Source organism: Bombina bombina, chromosome 6 (genome assembly GCF_027579735.1).
Source record: "Bombina bombina isolate aBomBom1 chromosome 6, aBomBom1.pri, whole genome shotgun sequence".
NCBI classification, from domain to species: Eukaryota; Metazoa; Chordata; class Amphibia; order Anura; family Bombinatoridae; genus Bombina; species Bombina bombina.
Genome location: NC_069504.1, coordinates 367398671 through 367416040, shown reverse-complemented (window position 1 = coordinate 367416040; position 17370 = coordinate 367398671). Strand labels below are relative to the sequence as shown.

Below are 17370 nucleotides of genomic sequence, written 5' to 3'. Positions count from 1 at the left end.
AGTATTAACGGTATCAAGTGTTGTTAAGTAACCACCAAGCACAAATACTCAGTGTTATATTGATGTGTTCCCCTGGAGACAGAGGATCAGACCAAAATAAAATTCCCAATGACACCCAGTAAAACAGTAAATACACAATCAGATTTAAACCAGTATTTGACTCCTTGTGGTTCAAACAGTTGTTAAATGTTACTCAATATATTACTGGGATAAAATCAATACAAGTGGAATCTTAATACACACACATATATACAACTTGTACATAAAGTATATGACTGCAACCTTATCTATATACAAGGACACATATAAAGGTATATAACCTCCAAGCACTGTATGTATTATAATAAGGTATCCTGACTATTTTATATTGATATATTTACCAAGGCTAAATATATTAGCTGAGTAAACCGATATCCATATAGTAATTAAATGATTAGAACAGGATTGGAACTTGCAATATATTACAAAATAAAGTAATCCTAATATTATTAATCTCTATAGCTACAGCTATTATTAACAGTTCAAATCAATAACTGACCATATATAGTAAAGACAGTACAACTAGATTGTCTCTATCAAATCAACATCAACAGATAAAGGCCAATACAGATTTATAAAGAGACAAATACATTACTATCAGCCATACTGCTTATGATAGGGATTTTAATAGTGTATGTCATTTACCCATCTTTTAAGAGTACTAATAAAAGTTATATTTTATTCATTTATTTTGTTTGTTTTCTGCCCTTATAATAGTCTGGGCATAAGAGTGCTATACAAGCATTTTCTATCTGTGGAACTTAGTTCCACAATTTCTTTGCAATGTCACAGTACATGTTGGCATCCATGGTTCCCTCAATGAACTGTAGCTCCCCAGTGCCGGCAGCACTCATGCAGGCCCGGACCATAACACTCCCACCATCATGCTTGATTGTAGGCAAGACACACTTGTCTTTGTACTCCTCACCTGGTTGCTGCCACACACGCTTGACACCATCTGAACCAAATAACTTTATCTTGGTCTCATCGGACCACAGGACATGGTTCCAGTAATCCATGTCCTTAGTCTGCTTGTCTTCAGCAAAATGTTTGTGGGCTTTCTTGTGCATCATCTTTAGAAGAGGCTTACTTCTGGAATGCAGACCAATTTGATGCAGTGTGCGGCGTATGGTCTGAGCACTGACAGGCTGACCCCCCACCCCTTCAACCTCTGCAGCAATGATGGCAGCACTCATATGTCTATTTCCCAAACACAACCTCTGGCTATGACGCTGAGCATGTGCACTCAACGTCTTTGGTTGACCATGAGGCCTGTTCTGAGTGGAACCTGTCCTGTAAAACCGCTGTATGGTCTTGCCCACCGTGCTGCAGCTCAGTTTCAGGTTCTTGGCAATCTTCTTATAGCCTAGGCCATCTTTATGTAGAGCAACAATTCTTTTTTTCAGATCCTCAGAGAGTTCTTTGCCATGAGGTGCCATGTTGAACTTCCAGTGACCAGTATGAGAGAGTGTGAGAGTGATAACACTAAATTTAACACACCTGCTCCCCATTCACACCTGAGAACTTGTAACACTAACAAGTCACATGACACCAGGGAGGGAAAATGGCTAAATGGGCCCAATTTGAACATTTCCACTTAGGGGTGTACTCACTTTTGTTGCCAACGATTTAGACATTAATGGCTGTGTGTTGAGTTATTTTGAGGGGACAGCAAATTTACACTGTTATACAGGTTGTACACTCACTACTTTACATTGTAGCAAAGTGTCATTTCTTCAGTAATGTCACATGAAAAGGTGTAATAAAATAATTACAAAAATGTGAGGGGTGTACTCACTTTTGTGAGATACTGTATATATATATATATATATATATATATATATATATATATATATATACAGGGAGTGCAGAATTATTAGGCAAGTTGTATTTTTGAGGATTAATTTTATTATTGAACAACAACCATGTTCTCAATGAACCCAAAAACTCATTAATATCAAAGCTGAATAGTTTTGGAAGTAGTTTTTAGTTTGTTTTTAGTTATAGCTATTTTAGGGGGATATCTGTGTGTGCAGGTGACTATTACTGTGCATAATTATTAGGCAACTTAACAAAAAACAAATATATACCCATTTCAATTATTTATTTTTACTAGTGAAACCAATATAACATCTCAACATTCACAAATATACATTTCTGACATTCAAAAACAAAACAAAAACAAATCAGTGACCAATATAGCCACCTTTCTTTGCAAGGACACTCAAAAGCCTGCCATCCATGGATTCTGTCAGTGTTTTGATCTGTTCACCATCAAAATTGTGTGCAGCAGCAACCACAGCCTCCCAGACACTGTTCAGAGAGGTGTACTGTTTTCCCTCCTTGTAAATCTCACATTTGATGATGGACCACAGGTGCTCAATGGGGTTCAGATCAGGTGAACAAGGAGGCCATGTCATTCGATTTTCTTCTTTTATACCCTTTCTTGCCAGCCACGCTGTGGAGTACTTGGACGCGTGTGATGGAGCATTGTCCTGCATGAAAATCATGTTTTTCTTGAAGGATGCAGACTTCTTCCTGTACCACTGCTTGAAGAAGGTGTCTTCCAGAAACTGGCAGTAGGACTGGGAGTTGAGCTTGACTCCATCCTCAACCCGAAAAGGCCCCACAAGCTCATCTTTGATGATACCAGCCCAAACCAGTACTCCACCTCCACCTTGCTGGCGTCTGAGTCGGACTGGAGCTCTCTGCCCTTTACCAATCCAGCCACGGGCCCATCCATCTGGCCCATCAAGACTCACTCTCATTTCATCAGTCCATGAAACCTTAGAAAAATCAGTCTTGAGATATTTCTTGGCCCAGTCTTGACGTTTCAGCTTGTGTGTCTTGTTCAGTGGTGGTCGTCTTTCAGCCTTTCTTACCTTGGCCATGTCTCTGAGTATTGCACACCTTGTGCTTTTGGGCACTCCAGTGATGTTGCAGCTCTGAAATATGGCCAAACTGGTGGCAAGTGGCATCTTGGCAGCTGCACGCTTGACTTTTCTCAGTTCATGGGCAGTTATTTTGCGCCTTGGTTTTTCCACACGCTTCTTGCGACCCTGTTGACTATTTTGAATGAAACGCTTGATTGTTCGATGATCACGCTTCAGAAGCTTTGCAATTTTAAGAGTGCTGCATCCCTCTGCAAGATATCTCACTATTTTTGACTTTTCTGAGCCTGTCAAGTCCTTCTTTTGGCCCATTTTGCCAAAGGAAAGGAAGTTGCCTAATAATTATGCACACCTGATATAGGGTGTTGATGTCATTAGACCACACCCCTTCTCATTACAGAGATGCACATCACCTAATATACTTAATTGGTAGTAGGCTTTCGAGCCTATACAGCTTGGAGTAAGACAACATGCATAAAGAGGATGATGTTGTCAAAATACTCATTTGCCTAATAATTCTGAACTCCCTGTATATATATATATATATATATATAATATAATATATATATATATATATATATATATATATATATATATATAAAAAGTTGAATCAAATTCAAACTTCTATCTTATTATACTTCTTACTTCACAATAGCTTATTTCGTATTATTTAATTAAATAATGAATTTATTTGGTGTATGTTTCAACTTACATTGTGTCCCAAAGAAACACGAGACTGACTGCCTTGAAGGGAAATAAAAGTGTAAAATGAAAATTCTCTAGTATGTTAAAACATTTTTGGCTAGATTACGAGTTTTGCGTTATGAGGGGTGCGGTACTAACTTGCACGTTATTGTCACCGCTCACTTCTCTACAGCGCTGGTATTACATGTTTTCAGAAACCCGGCGTTATTAGGCAAGAAGTGAGCGTAGAGCTAAATTGTGCTCCATACCGCACTCCAATACCAGCGCTGCTTAAGTCAGCGGTGAGCTGGTTTTACGTGCACGATTTCCCCATAGACATCAATTGGGAGATCTGGCTGAAAAAATCCTAACACCTGCAATAAAGCAGTGTAAAGCTTCGTAACGCAGCCCTATTGATTCCTATGGGGAAACTAAATTTATGTTTACACATAGCACCCTAACATGAACCCCGAGTCTAAACACCCCTAATCTTATACTTATTAACCCCTAATCTGCCGCTTCGGACATCGCTGCCACTATAATAAACATATTAACCCCTAAACCGCCGCACTCCCGCATCGCAAACACTAGTTAAATATTATTAACCCCTAATCTGCCGCCCCAAACATCGCCGCCACCTACCTACATTTATTAACCCCTAATCTGCAGCCCCCAACGTCGCCGCACTATACTAAAATTATAAACCCCTAAACCTAAGTCTAACCCTAACACCCCCTAACTTAAATATAATTAAAAGAAATCTAAATAAAACCTACTATTAATAACTAAATAATTCCTATTTAAAACTAAATACTTACCTGTAAAATAAACCCTAAGCAAGCTACAATATAAATAATAGTTACATTGTATCTAGCTTAGGTTTTATTTTTATTTCACAGCTTAGTTTGTATTTATTTTAACTACCTAGTTAAAATAAATACAAATTTACCTGTAAAATAAAACCTAACCTGAGTTACACTAACACCTAACCTTACACTACAATTAAATAAATTAAATTAATTAAATACAATTACCTAAATTACAAAAAACCCACTAAATTAAACAAAATAAAAAAAGAAATGATCAGATATTTAAACTAATTACACCTAATCTAATAGCCCTATCAAAATAAAAAAAGCCCCCCTCAAAAAAACAAAAACAAACCTAGCCTACAATAAACTACCAATAGCCCGTAAAAGGGCCTTTTGTGGGGCATTGTCTCAAATAAATCAGCTCTTTTACCTGTACAAAAAATACAAACACCCCCCCCCAACAGTAAAACCCACCACCCACACAACCAAACCACCCGAATAAAAACCTTACTAAAAAAACCTAAGCTCCCATTGCCCTGAAAAGGGCATTTGGATGGGCATTTCCCTTAAAAGGGCATTTAGCTCTTTTCAATTGCCCAAAGCCTAATCTAAAACTAAAACCCACCCAATAAACCCTTAAAAAAACATAACACTAACCCCTGAAGATCCACTTACAGTTTTGAAGAGCCGACATCCATCCTCAACGAAGCCGGGAGAAGTCCTCAGCGAAGTGGCAAGAAGTCCTCAACGAAGCCGGGAGAAGTCTTCATCCAAGCCGGCAGAAGTGGTCCTCCAGATGGACAGAAGTCTTCATCCCGACGGCATCTTCTATCTTCATCCATCCGGCGCGGAGTGGGTCCATCTTCAAGACATCCGGCGCGGAGCATCCTCTTCAAACGAAGTCTTCTTCCCGAATGAAAGTTTCTTTAAGTGACGTCATCCAAGATGGCGTCCCTTGAATTCCGATTGGCTGATAGAATTCAATCAGCCAATTGAAATTAAAGGTGAAAAAATCCTATCCAATCAGCCAATAAGATTGAGCTCACATTCTATTGGCTGATTGGAACAGCCAATAGAATGCAAGCTCAATCCTATTGGCTGATTGGATCAGCCAATAGGATTGAAGTTCAATCCTATTGGCTAATTGCATCAGCAAATAGGATTTTTTCCCCTTTAATTCCGATTGGCTGATAGAATTCTATCAGCCAATTGGATTTAAAGGGACGCCATCTTAGATGACGTCATTTAAAGGAACCTTCATTCGTCTTTAGTCGTCGGAAGAAGATGATGCTCTGCGCCGGATGTCTTGAAGATGGACCTGCTCCGCGCCGGATGGATGAAGATAAAAGATGCCGTCGGGATGAAGACTTCTGCCCATCTGGAGGACTACTTCTGCCGGCTTGGATGAAGACTTCTCCCGGCTTCGTTGAGGACTACTTGCCGCTTCGCTGAGGACTTCTCCCGGCTTCGTTGAGGATGGATGTCGGCTCTTCAAAACAGTAAGTGGATCTTCAGGGGTTAGTGTTAGGTTTTTTTAAGGGTTTATTGGGTGGGTTTTAGTTTTAGATTAGGCTATGGGCAATTGAAAAAGAGCTAAATGCCCATCCAAATGCCCTTTTCAGGGCAATGGGGAGCTTATGTTTTTTAGTTATTTTTTTTATTTGGGGGGTTTGGTTGTGTGGGTGGTGGGTTTTACTGTTGGGGGGTTGTATTTTTTTTTACAGGTAAAAGAGCTGATTTCTTTGGGGTAATGCCCCTCAAAAGGCCATTTTAAGGGCTATTGGTAGTTTATTGTAGGCTAGGGTTTTTTATTTTGGGGGGGGCTTTTTTTATTTTGATAGGGCTATTAGATTAGGTGTAATTAGTTTAAATATCTGATAATTTCTTTTTTTATTTTGTGTAATTTAGTGGGGGTTTTTTGTAATTTAGGTAATTGTATTTAATTAATTTATTTAATTGTAGTGTAAGGTTAGGTGTTAGTGTAACTCAGGTTAGGTTTTATTTTACAGGTAAATTTGTATTTATTTTAACAAGGTAGTTAGTAAATAGTTAATAACTATTTAGTAACTATTCTACCTAGTTAAAATAAATACAAACTTAGCTGAGAAATAAGAATAAAACCTAAAATAGATACAATGTAACTATTAGTTATATTGTAGCTATCTTAGGGTTTATTTTACAGGTAAGTATTTAGTTTTAAATAGGAATTATTTAGTTATTAATAGTAGGTTTTATTTAGATTTCTTTTAATTATATTTAAGTTAGGGGGTGTTAGGATTAGACTTAGGTTTAGGGGTTTATAACTTTAGTATAGTGGCGGCGACGTTGGGGGCGGCAGATTAGGGGTTAATAAATGTAGGTAGGTGGCGGCGATGTTAGGGGCGGAAGGTTAGGGGTTAAAAATATTTAACTAGTGTTTGCGATACGGGAGTACGGCGGTTTAGGGGTTAATATGTTTATTATAGTGGCGGCGATGTCCAGAGCGGCAGATTAGGGGTTAATAAGTGTAAGATTAGAGGTGTTTAGACTCGGGGTTCATGTTAGGGTGTTAGGTGTAAACATAAATTTAGTTTCCCCATAGGAATCAATGAGGCTGCGTTACGGAGCTTTACGTTGCTTTACTGCAGGTGTTATACTTTTTTTCAGCCGGCTCTCCCCATTGATGTCTATGGGGAAATCGTGCACGAGCACGTAAAACCAGCTTACCGCTGACTTAAGCAGCGCTGGTATTGGAGTGCGGTATGGAGCACAATTTTGCTGTACGCTCACTTCTTCCTTAATAACGCTGGGTTTCTGAAAACCTGCAATACCAGTGCTGTAGGGGAGTGAGCGGTGACAATAACGTGCACCCCTCATAATGCAAAACTTGTAATCTAGCCGTTACTCCTTTATAAACAGTGGATCAAGATGCTGCCAGCATTGTGATTCACTGCTTATAGTGCAGAGATGACTGCAAGGTGTGTGAATGTCCAAATCTATCAGTAAATGTGCACTTTGTTTTCAGCAGCCGGTCATCATTTGGTTGAATGAAACATCTTCCTCTGTAAAGAAGAACAACCCTCTGACTCTGTGGGCATCCAATAGAGCCTCCAGCTTGTGTGTGAAGATCACCTTTTATCTAATGTGTTTCATTCTCTTGTTATCATTTGTTGAAGGAGCAGCAGGCACCAATCAGCAGCTAGATCCTATGTTCTTTGCTGCTCCTGAGCTCACTGAGATAAACCTTGCAGCAAAGAATAACAAGAGAAGGAAGCAAATTAAATAATAGAAGTAAATTGGAAAGTTGTTTAAAAACATAATTTATGCTTACCTGATAAATTTATTTCTCTTGTAGTGTATCCAGTCCACGGATCATCCATTACTTATGGGATATTAACTCCTCCCCAACAGGAAGTGCAAGAGGATTCACCCAGCAGAGCTGCTATATAGCTCCTCCCCTAACTGCCATTACCAGTCATTCGACCGAAAACATGCAGAGAAAGGAAAACCATAGGGTACAGTAGTGACTGTAGTTTAATGGAAAAATTACCTGCCTTAAAGTGACAGGGCGGGCCGTGGACTGGATACACTACAAGAGAAATAAATTTATCAGGTAAGCATAAATTATGTTTTCTCTTGTTAAGTGTATCCAGTCCACGGATCATCCATTACTTATGGGATACCAATACCAAAGCTAAAGTACACGGATGACGGGAGGGACAGGCAGGCTCTTTATACGGAAGGAACCACTGCCTGAAGAACCTTTCTCCCAAAAACAGCCTCCGAAGAAGCAAAAGTGTCAAATTTGTAAAATTTGGAAAAAGTATGAAGAGAAGACCAAGTTGCAGCCTTGCAAATCTGTTCAACAGAAGCCTCATTCTTAAAGGCCCAAGTGGAAGCCACAGCTCTAGTAGAATGTGCTGTAATTCTTTCAGGAGGCTGCTGTCCAGCAGTCTCATAGGCTAACCGTATTATGCTACGAAGCCAAAAGGAGAGAGAGGTAGCCGAAGCTTTTTGACCTCTCCTCTGACCAGAATAAACGACAAACAGGGAAGACGTTTGTCGAAAATCCTTAGTTGCCTGTAGATAAAATTTCAGGGCACGGACTACATCTAGATTGTGTAGCAGACGTTCCTTTTTCGAAGAAGGATTAGGACACAAAGATGGAACCACAATCTCTTGATTGATATTCCTGTTAGTGACCACCTTAGGTAGGAAACCAGGTTTAGTATGCAGAACTACCTTGTCTGAATGAAAAATCAGATAAGGAGAATCACAATGTAAGGCAGATAACTCAGAGACTCTTCGAGCCGAGGAAATCGCCATTAAAAACAGAACTTTCCAAGATAACAACTTGATATCAATGGAATGAAGGGGTTCAAACGGAACCCCCTGTAAAACATTAAGAACTAAGTTCAAACTCCATGGTGGAGCAACAGTTTTAAACACAGGCTTGATCCTAGCTAAAGCCTGACAAAAAGCTTGAACGTCCGGAACTTCTGACAGACGTTTGTGTAAAAGAATGGACAGAGCTGAAATCTGTCCCTTTAAGGAACTAGCGGATAAACCCTTTTCTAAACCTTCTTGTAGAAAAGACAATATCCTCGGAATCCTAACCTTACTCAATGAGTAACTCTTGGATTCGCACCAATATAAGTATTTGCGCCATATCTTATGGTAAATCTTTCTGGTAACAGGCTTCCTAGCCTGTATTAAGGTATCAATAACTGACTCAGAAAAACCACGTTTTGATAAAATCAAGCGTTCAATTTCCAAGCAGTCAGCTTCAGAGAAATTAGATTTTGATGTTTGAAGGGACCCTGGATCAGAAGGTCCTGTTTCAGAGGTAGCGACCAAGGTGGACAGGATGACATGTCCACTAGATCTGCATACCAAGTCCTGCGTGGCCATGCAGGCGTTATTAGAATCACTGATGCTCTCTCCTGTTTGATTCTGGCAATCAATCGAGGAAGCATCGGGAAGGGTGGAAACACATAAGCCATCCCGAAGGTCCAAGGTGCTGTCAAAGCATCTATCAGAACCGCTCCCGGATCCCTGGATCTGGACTCGTAACGAGGAAGCTTGGCGTTCTGTCGAGACGTTATGAGATCTATCTCTGGTTTGCCCCAACGTCGAAGTATTTGGGCAAAGACCTCCGGATGAAGTTCCCACTCCCCCGGATGAAAAGTCTGACGACTTAAGAAATCCGCCTCCCAGTTCTCCACTCCCGGGATGTGGATTGCTGACAGGTGGCAAGAGTGAGACTCTGCCCAGCGAATTATCTTTGATACTTCCATCATTGCTAGGGAGCTTCTTGTCCCTCCCTGATGGTTGATGTAAGCTACAGTCGTGATGTTGTCCGACTGAAACCTGATGAACCCCCGAGTTGTTAACTGGGGCCAAGCCAGAAGGGCATTGAGAACTGCTCTCAATTCCAGAATGTTTATTGGTAGGAGACTCTCCTCCTGATTCCATTGTCCCTGAGCCTTCAGAGAATTCCAGACAGCGCCCCAACCTAGTAGGCTGGCGTCTGTTGTTACAATTGTCCAGTCCGGCCTGCTGAATGGCATCCCCCTGGACAGATGTGGCCGAGAAAGCCACCATAGAAGAGAATTTCTGGTCTCTTGATCCAGATTCAGAGTAGGGGACAAATCTGAGTAATCCCCATTCCACTGACTTAGCATGCACAATTGCAGCGGTCTGAGATGTAGACGTGCAAAGGGTACTATGTCCATTGCTGCTACCATTAAGCCGATCACCTCCATGCATTGAGCTACTGACGGGTGTTGAATGGAATGAAGGACACGGCATGCATTTTGAAGCTTTGTTAACCTGTCTTCTGTCAGGTAAATCTTCATTTCTACAGAATCTATAAGAGTCCCCAAGAAGGGAACTCTTGTGAGTGGAAAGAGAGAACTCTTCTTTTCGTTCACCTTCCATCCATGCGACCTTAGAAATGCCAGTACTAACTCTGTATGAGACTTGGCAGTTTGAAAGCTTGAAGCTTGTATCAGAATGTCGTCTAGGTACGGAGCTACTGCAATTCCTCGCGGTCTTAGTACCGCCAGAAGAGCACACAGAACCTTTGTGAAGATTCTCGGAGCCGTAGCCAATCCGAATGGAAGAGCTACAAACTGGTAATGCCTGTCTAGAAAGGCAAACCTTAGATACCGGTAATGATCTTTGTGAATCGGTATGTGAAGGTAAGCATCCTTTAAATCCACTGTGGTCATGTACTGACCCTTTTGGATCATGGGTAAAATTGTCCGAATAGTTTCCATTTTGAACGATGGAACTCTTAGGAATTTGTTTAGGATCTTTAAATCCAAGATTGGCCTGAAAGTTCCCTCTTTTTTGGGAACCACAAACAGATTTGAGTAAAACCCTTGTCCTTGTTCCGAACGCGGAACCGGATGGATCACTCCCATTAATAAAAGATCTTGTACGCAGCGTAGAAGCGCCTCTTTCTTTATTTGGTTTGTTGACAACCTTGACAGATGAAATCTCCCTCTTGGGGGAGAGAATTTGAAGTCTAGAAGGTATCCCTGAGATATGATCTCTAACGCCCAGGGATCCTGGACATCTCTTGCCCAAGCCTGGGCGAAGAGAGAAAGTCTGCCCCCCACTAGATCCGTTCCCGGATCGGGGGCCCTCGATTCATGCTGTCTTAGGGGCAGCAGCAGGTTTCCTGGCCTGCTTGCCCTTGTTGCAGGACTGGTTAGGTCTCCAGCCTTGTCTGTAGCGAGCAACAGCTCCTTCCTGTTTTGGTGCAGAGGAAGTTGATGCTGCTCCTGCTTTGAAATTACGAAAGGAACGAAAATTAGACTGTCTAGCCTTAGGTTTGGCTCTGTCTTGAGGCAGGGCATGGCCTTTACCTCCTGTAATGTCAGCGATAATTTCTTTCAACCCGGGCCCGAATAAGGTCTGCCCTTTGAAAGGTATATTAAGCAATTTAGATTTAGAAGTAACGTCAGCTGACCAGGATTTTAGCCACAGTGCTCTGCGTACCTGAATGGCGAATCCGGAATTCTTAGCCGTAAGTTTAGTTAAATGTACTACGGCATCTGAAATAAATGAGTTAGCTAACTTAAGGGCTTTAAGCTTGTGTGTAATCTCATCTAATGGAGCTGATTCAAGTGTCTCTTCCAGAGACTCAAACCAAAATGCTGCTGCAGCCGTGACAGGCGCAATGCATGCAAGAGGTTGCAATATAAAACCTTGTTGAACAAACATTTTCTTAAGGTAACCCTCTAACTTTTTATCCATTGGATCTGAAAAGGCACAGCTATCCTCCACCGGGATAGTGGTACGCTTAGCTAAAGTAGAAACTGCTCCCTCCACCTTAGGGACCGTTTGCCATAAGTCCCGTGTGGTGGCGTCTATTGGAAACATCTTTCTAAATATCGGAGGGGGTGAGAACGGCACACCGGGTCTATCCCACTCCTTAGTAACAATTTCAGTAAGTCTCTTAGGTATAGGAAAAACGTCAGTACTCGCCGGTACCGCAAAATATTTATCCAACCTACACATTTTCTCTGGTATTGCAACTGTGTTACAATCATTCAGAGCCGCTAACACCTCCCCTAGTAATACACGGAGGTTTTCCAGCTTAAATTTAAAATTTGAAATATCTGAATCCAGTTTGTTTGGATCAGAACCGTCACCCGCAGAATGAAGCTCTCCGTCCTCATGTTCTGCAAATTGTGACGCAGTGTCTGACATGGCCCTAATATTATCAGCGCACTCTGTTCTCACCCCAGAGTGATCACGCTTACCTCTTAGTTCTGGTAATTTAGCCAAAACTTCAGTCATAACAGTAGCCATATCCTGTAATGTGATTTGTAATGGCCGCCCAGATGTACTCGGCGCTACAATATCACGCACCTCCCGAGCGGGAGATGCAGGTACTGACACGTGAGGCGAGTTAGTCGGCATAACTCTCCCCTCGTTGTTTGGTGAAATATGTTCAATTTGTACAGACTGACTTTTATTTAAAGTAGCATCAATACAGTTAGTACATAAATTTCTTTTGGGCTCCACTTTGGCTTTAGCACATATAGCACAGATATCTTCCTCTGAATCAGACATGTTTAACACACTAGCAAATAAACTAGCAACTTGGAAATACTTTTCAAGTAATTTACTATAATATGAAAACGTACTGTGCCTATAAGAAGCACAGAAAAAGTTGAAAATTAATAAACTGAAAAGTTATAGCATCAAATCTTTGTAAAAAAACACAATTTTAGCAAAGGATTGCTCCCATTAGCAAAGGATAACTAACCCTGATAGCAGAAAAAAAAAAAAAATACAGAAATAAACGTTTTTTTTTATCACAGTCAACTACAATCTCACAGCTCTGCTGTGAGTGATTACCTCCCTCAAAACAAGTTTTGAAGACCCCTGAGTTCTGTAGAGATGAACCGGATCATGCAGGGAAGACAATAAACTTCTGACTGAATTTTTTGATGCGTAGCAAAAGCACCAAAAAAGGTCCCTCCCCCTCACACATAACAGTGAGAGAGATCAGTAAACTGTCATAAATTAAATAAAACGACTGCCAAGTGGAAAAAAATAGTGCCCAAAACATTTTTTCACCCAGTACCTCAGAAAATTAAACGATTTTACATGCCAGCAAAAAACGTTTAACATTAATAAATTGAGTGTTATTAAAAAGCCTGTTGCTAGTCCCTGCAAATTAGGCTAAAGTTTTATGCATACAGTATAATTCCAGTGAAGTGCCATTCCCCAGAATACTGAAGTGTAAAATATACATACATGACAGCCTGATACCAGTTGCTGCTACTGCATTTAAGGCTGAGTTTACATTATATCGGTATGGCAGAATTTTCTCATCAATTCCATTGTCAGAAAATAATACGCTGCTACATACCTCTTTGCAGATTAATCTGCCCGCTGTCCCCTGATCTGAAGTTTACCTCTCCTCAGATGGCCGAGAAACAGCAATATGATCTTAACTACTCCGGCTAAAATCATAGAAAAACTCAGGTAGATTCTTCTTCAAATTCTACCAGAGAAGGAATAACACACTCCGGTGCTATTATAAAATAACAAACTTTTGATTGAAGGTATGAAACTAAGTATAATCACCACAGTCCTCTCACACATCCTATCTATTCGTTGGGTGCAAGAGAATGACTGGTAATGGCAGTTAGGGGAGGAGCTATATAGCAGCTCTGCTGGGTGAATCCTCTTGCACTTCCTGTTGGGGAGGAGTTAATATCCCATAAGTAATGGATGATCCGTGGACTGGATACACTTAACAAGAGAAATTGTATTCTCTATCTGAATCATGAAAGAAAAATGTTGGGTTTCATGTTCCTTTAACTTCTATTTTTTAATGACTCATTAGAAAATGGTTACTCTAAAGTTTGCAACAATGCATTACTGGGACCTAGATGAACACATCTGGTGAGCCAATGACAAGAGAAAAATGTGTGTAGCCACCAATCACCAGCTAGCTCCCACTGGTGTAGGACATGTATATTTGACTTTCCTATACCTTTAAGGCAGTACATTGTACCTTATTTCTAAAACTAAATGTGAATTAAACCAAACAGACAGTTTAGCAATATATATATAATTTATTTACATTCAAGTCACCTAAAAGTACTATACACCTTCAGCGGAATGAACATAATATATACATAAGGCCAAGTGTAAATACTTGAATGCACTTTAATACAGAATGTAGAAAAAAAACACTGTTCATTACACACGTTATTGTTCAAATGATTTTTTTTTTCTTGGTCTGAAATTAAGAAAACACTTGTGCACACACTATTCACACACACTCATTCAAGCACTCCTGGTGCAGGGAGTGGTTTTCATTTGCATATACAGCTTGCTGGAGGGGTGACAGTGCCAATGGACTTTTTGTTTGTCTTGTTCATCTCTCATTGTGAAAATATGAAAGAGAACACTGACTACCGTTAACTTGCCCTTCCCTGTCCTTATGGCTATTAAATATGGGTTACTTATGTCTGTGTGAACCTGGGATCCAGTATATAGCTATTGCATTTTTTTTCCACGTACCTGGGAATGGGTTTTGGTTACAAGTGAACAACACAAACACTGGGTGTCACCGTCGCACCTTCACTGAACAAGGCAGCAAAACAACACACTTGATTCAGAGAAATTTAATAGTAACCAATCTTGGGCTCCTTACCTTCTAATCAATATTAACTATGGAATCTTAGTCAATGCACTGCAGTCACCACATGTGTTTGGTCTACAGGGTTACAGAAGGCTGTACTGCCCTTCAGTAGGGCATGTAACTTGATACTGAGCAATTAATACATAATACCTTCTAACCTGTGAGGGTATAGCAAAATATAAACAACATACAACCTCCTCCTTCTGCACACTGTATGTGACATAGAGCAGCACTGATTTTCCTTTGTTTGCCTTCAAATCTGGCATCTGATTCCCATTTCTGAAGATCCTGCTCTGCATAAAGGAGCTGAATGTCCAGTTAACCATTTCTTTGCTAGAAGGGCATAAATCTGGAATAAATTACAAGATATGAGCACATAATGATAGGAGTTCTTCACTCCCGGGTTTGCCAGAGAGTTCAGACTTAGACATCTGTGTAAAATCTCTTGAAAAACGCCCCCTCACTGAGCAAACAGTCTTCACATGGGGCTTGCTGGGAGTAGGCAGGTGATCAATGAACTTCAGCACTCTGCCTCTGACATCATGTACAGGAGAGAGTCTTGTTTGCCAATATCAGCCACAGCAGCTGCCAGTCGTGTCAAGTTCCCATTGGGGAAGTTCTGTGCCTCCCACATATTTAGGAGGATGGCAGTTGGGCTTGATTTAGAGATGAAGAATCCCAAATTGCTGCAAGGAAATACCAGAGCATGGGTTACATAAATTCTCTGCTCATGAAAGAAATGTTAAACAACTGACATCTTCACAATTAAAAAAAGTGAATTAAACCCCATCTACAGAACAATTTATGTATGAGATTCAGTAAGATTGCATTAATTAATTAATTATTAAAAAAGCAAGTCCTATGGATGCATGAAACATAAAATGAATATATAAATCACACCAAAAGGAGAAGCTTTTGGTAGCTGGACACAAAGAGTGTCAGAGTTTTGGGCATCCACATGTTTTTTTGCAAAGAATTTAAAGAACAAAAGCAAAGATAAAAACACAGGTAACTCTGCCAATACATTATTCTCTCACACCTTTATAGAACCATATCAGCACAGTTGGCTGCATCACCTCGCTCTACTTTAGTAGTATTATAAATGCTTTCTAAAACTCTAAAGGGTGGGCACCACTACATATACAGTTTTTCTACTTGGGTTAGTTGAGCTACTACCTGTTTTGTAGTAAGGTGCATTGTACTTGAACAAATAAACAAGTATAATTTAACCCCTTTAGTACAGTATGCTCACTACTTCAAGGGATCAGCAGATAAGAGTGAATCATCCAGTTGATTTCACCAATAGATTTATCTACCATGACTGACTTGGGGTGCACATGCTGGCAACAATTACTGAGGCAGTGTGGTCTTTAAGGTGTAAGCAGAAAGTTGTCTGGCAATCCCCAGCTTGCTGGTTATATGTTCTGTTTGCTCTGCTTAGCCTGATATTTAAGTCCTGCTCCTAATACCATGTTATTATTATTATCAGTTATTTGTAGAGCACCAACAGGTTCCGCAGCTCTACATTGGGATATAAGTTGTAAATTCCTTTTATCAAGTCTGTAAATGTGCCGCCAATTTCACCTTTTTTTCTAGTTTAAGTTTAAATTTTAAATAAATGCACATTAAGGAGGTTTGCCTATTTTGCAAAGGGAAGTGCACTGCTTCTGTGTATTTCAGTACCAGCAGGGAAGAAGTTATGGACAGAGAATTCATTTGGGTGAAACCCTCTGGCAATATGATGTCAGTTTTGTAGCATTTTTGGAAATGGCTATGATTCTGTCAAGCACATTAGTGTGTTTGCAGGTATCTGCAGCAATCCCCTGGTCTGCCAGTCACTCTTGCCTGTTGTGTTTACTGTCCCTTCTTCAGAAAGGAACACTTTATTGTTAAAGAGACAGAACATTTGGCATGTTTTCTACACATATCACGGATGCTAAATTTGGCAGGTTAGTCTTGGCATGCTATTTACAGCTACTTTTATTTTTAGAGATCATCTTATATTATCATCTTGAATCTTCTTTTGATCGTACTATTGATAATGGTCATAATACTGACAGGTCTTCTAGCTGTATTTCTAGAAGCTTATCCAGGAGACATAAGTATTTATCTAAGCATACTGGTTGACATTGTTGTTATGGGTCTCATATGATACATACATACAAAGCATCTATAGTTCATCAGATTCAGAAATCTGCTCAATTGAGAGATATATATATTTACTTTGAGTTCTATTTTCCTTCTTGGTTTATAATGGGACGTGCAGTTAGAAGAAGCAGGTGAGACATTGCCTCACCTGTTATATGTGGCAAAAAACAATCTCTTTGTAAATAAAAATATATATATATATTTCATGTTGAGCTATGAAGAGAGGCAGAGAGCAGGTCTACCTCTCTCCACTGCGCAACATGACTGCTGTTTCCTATAAGCAGCAAGCGCCAGCGCCACCACTGAGTGGATGCAGGTAGTGCGACCAATAAGCCTTCAATTGAAGCAGCTCTCATTGCTTCTTCTGGGGGAGCCAATCAGCACCGGTCACGTTCTGATGATTGACACTCCAATGAAGAGAATGTGCCTGGGAGTCATGGAGCAGACTGAGGAAAGGGGAACAGCGCCAGCGCCTGGGACTAGAACAGCTCAGAGAGTGCCAGGAAGAAGTCGGGAACAACACAACTGAGGAGGACTAGAGACTACAGACTTGTCAGTTGCCAGCAACTTGACATGGTAAGTAGTCATCATCATCCATTCCATTCAGTTAAGTTTATTCTCAAATATTATTGCAGCATGC

At 40.4% G+C, this 17370-nt stretch overlaps 1 protein-coding gene across 1 annotated transcript in view; it reads right to left on the bottom strand.

Moving 5' to 3' along the window:
• Positions 1-15102: 15102 nt before the first annotated feature.
• The window catches only part of UNC5A (unc-5 netrin receptor A), a 409652-nt gene continuing 407384 nt past the window's right edge, over positions 15103-17370 (bottom strand). The window contains 1 exon segment of the mRNA XM_053719264.1: positions 15103-15268. Within this exon segment, the coding sequence (XP_053575239.1) occupies positions 15103-15268 (166 nt within the window).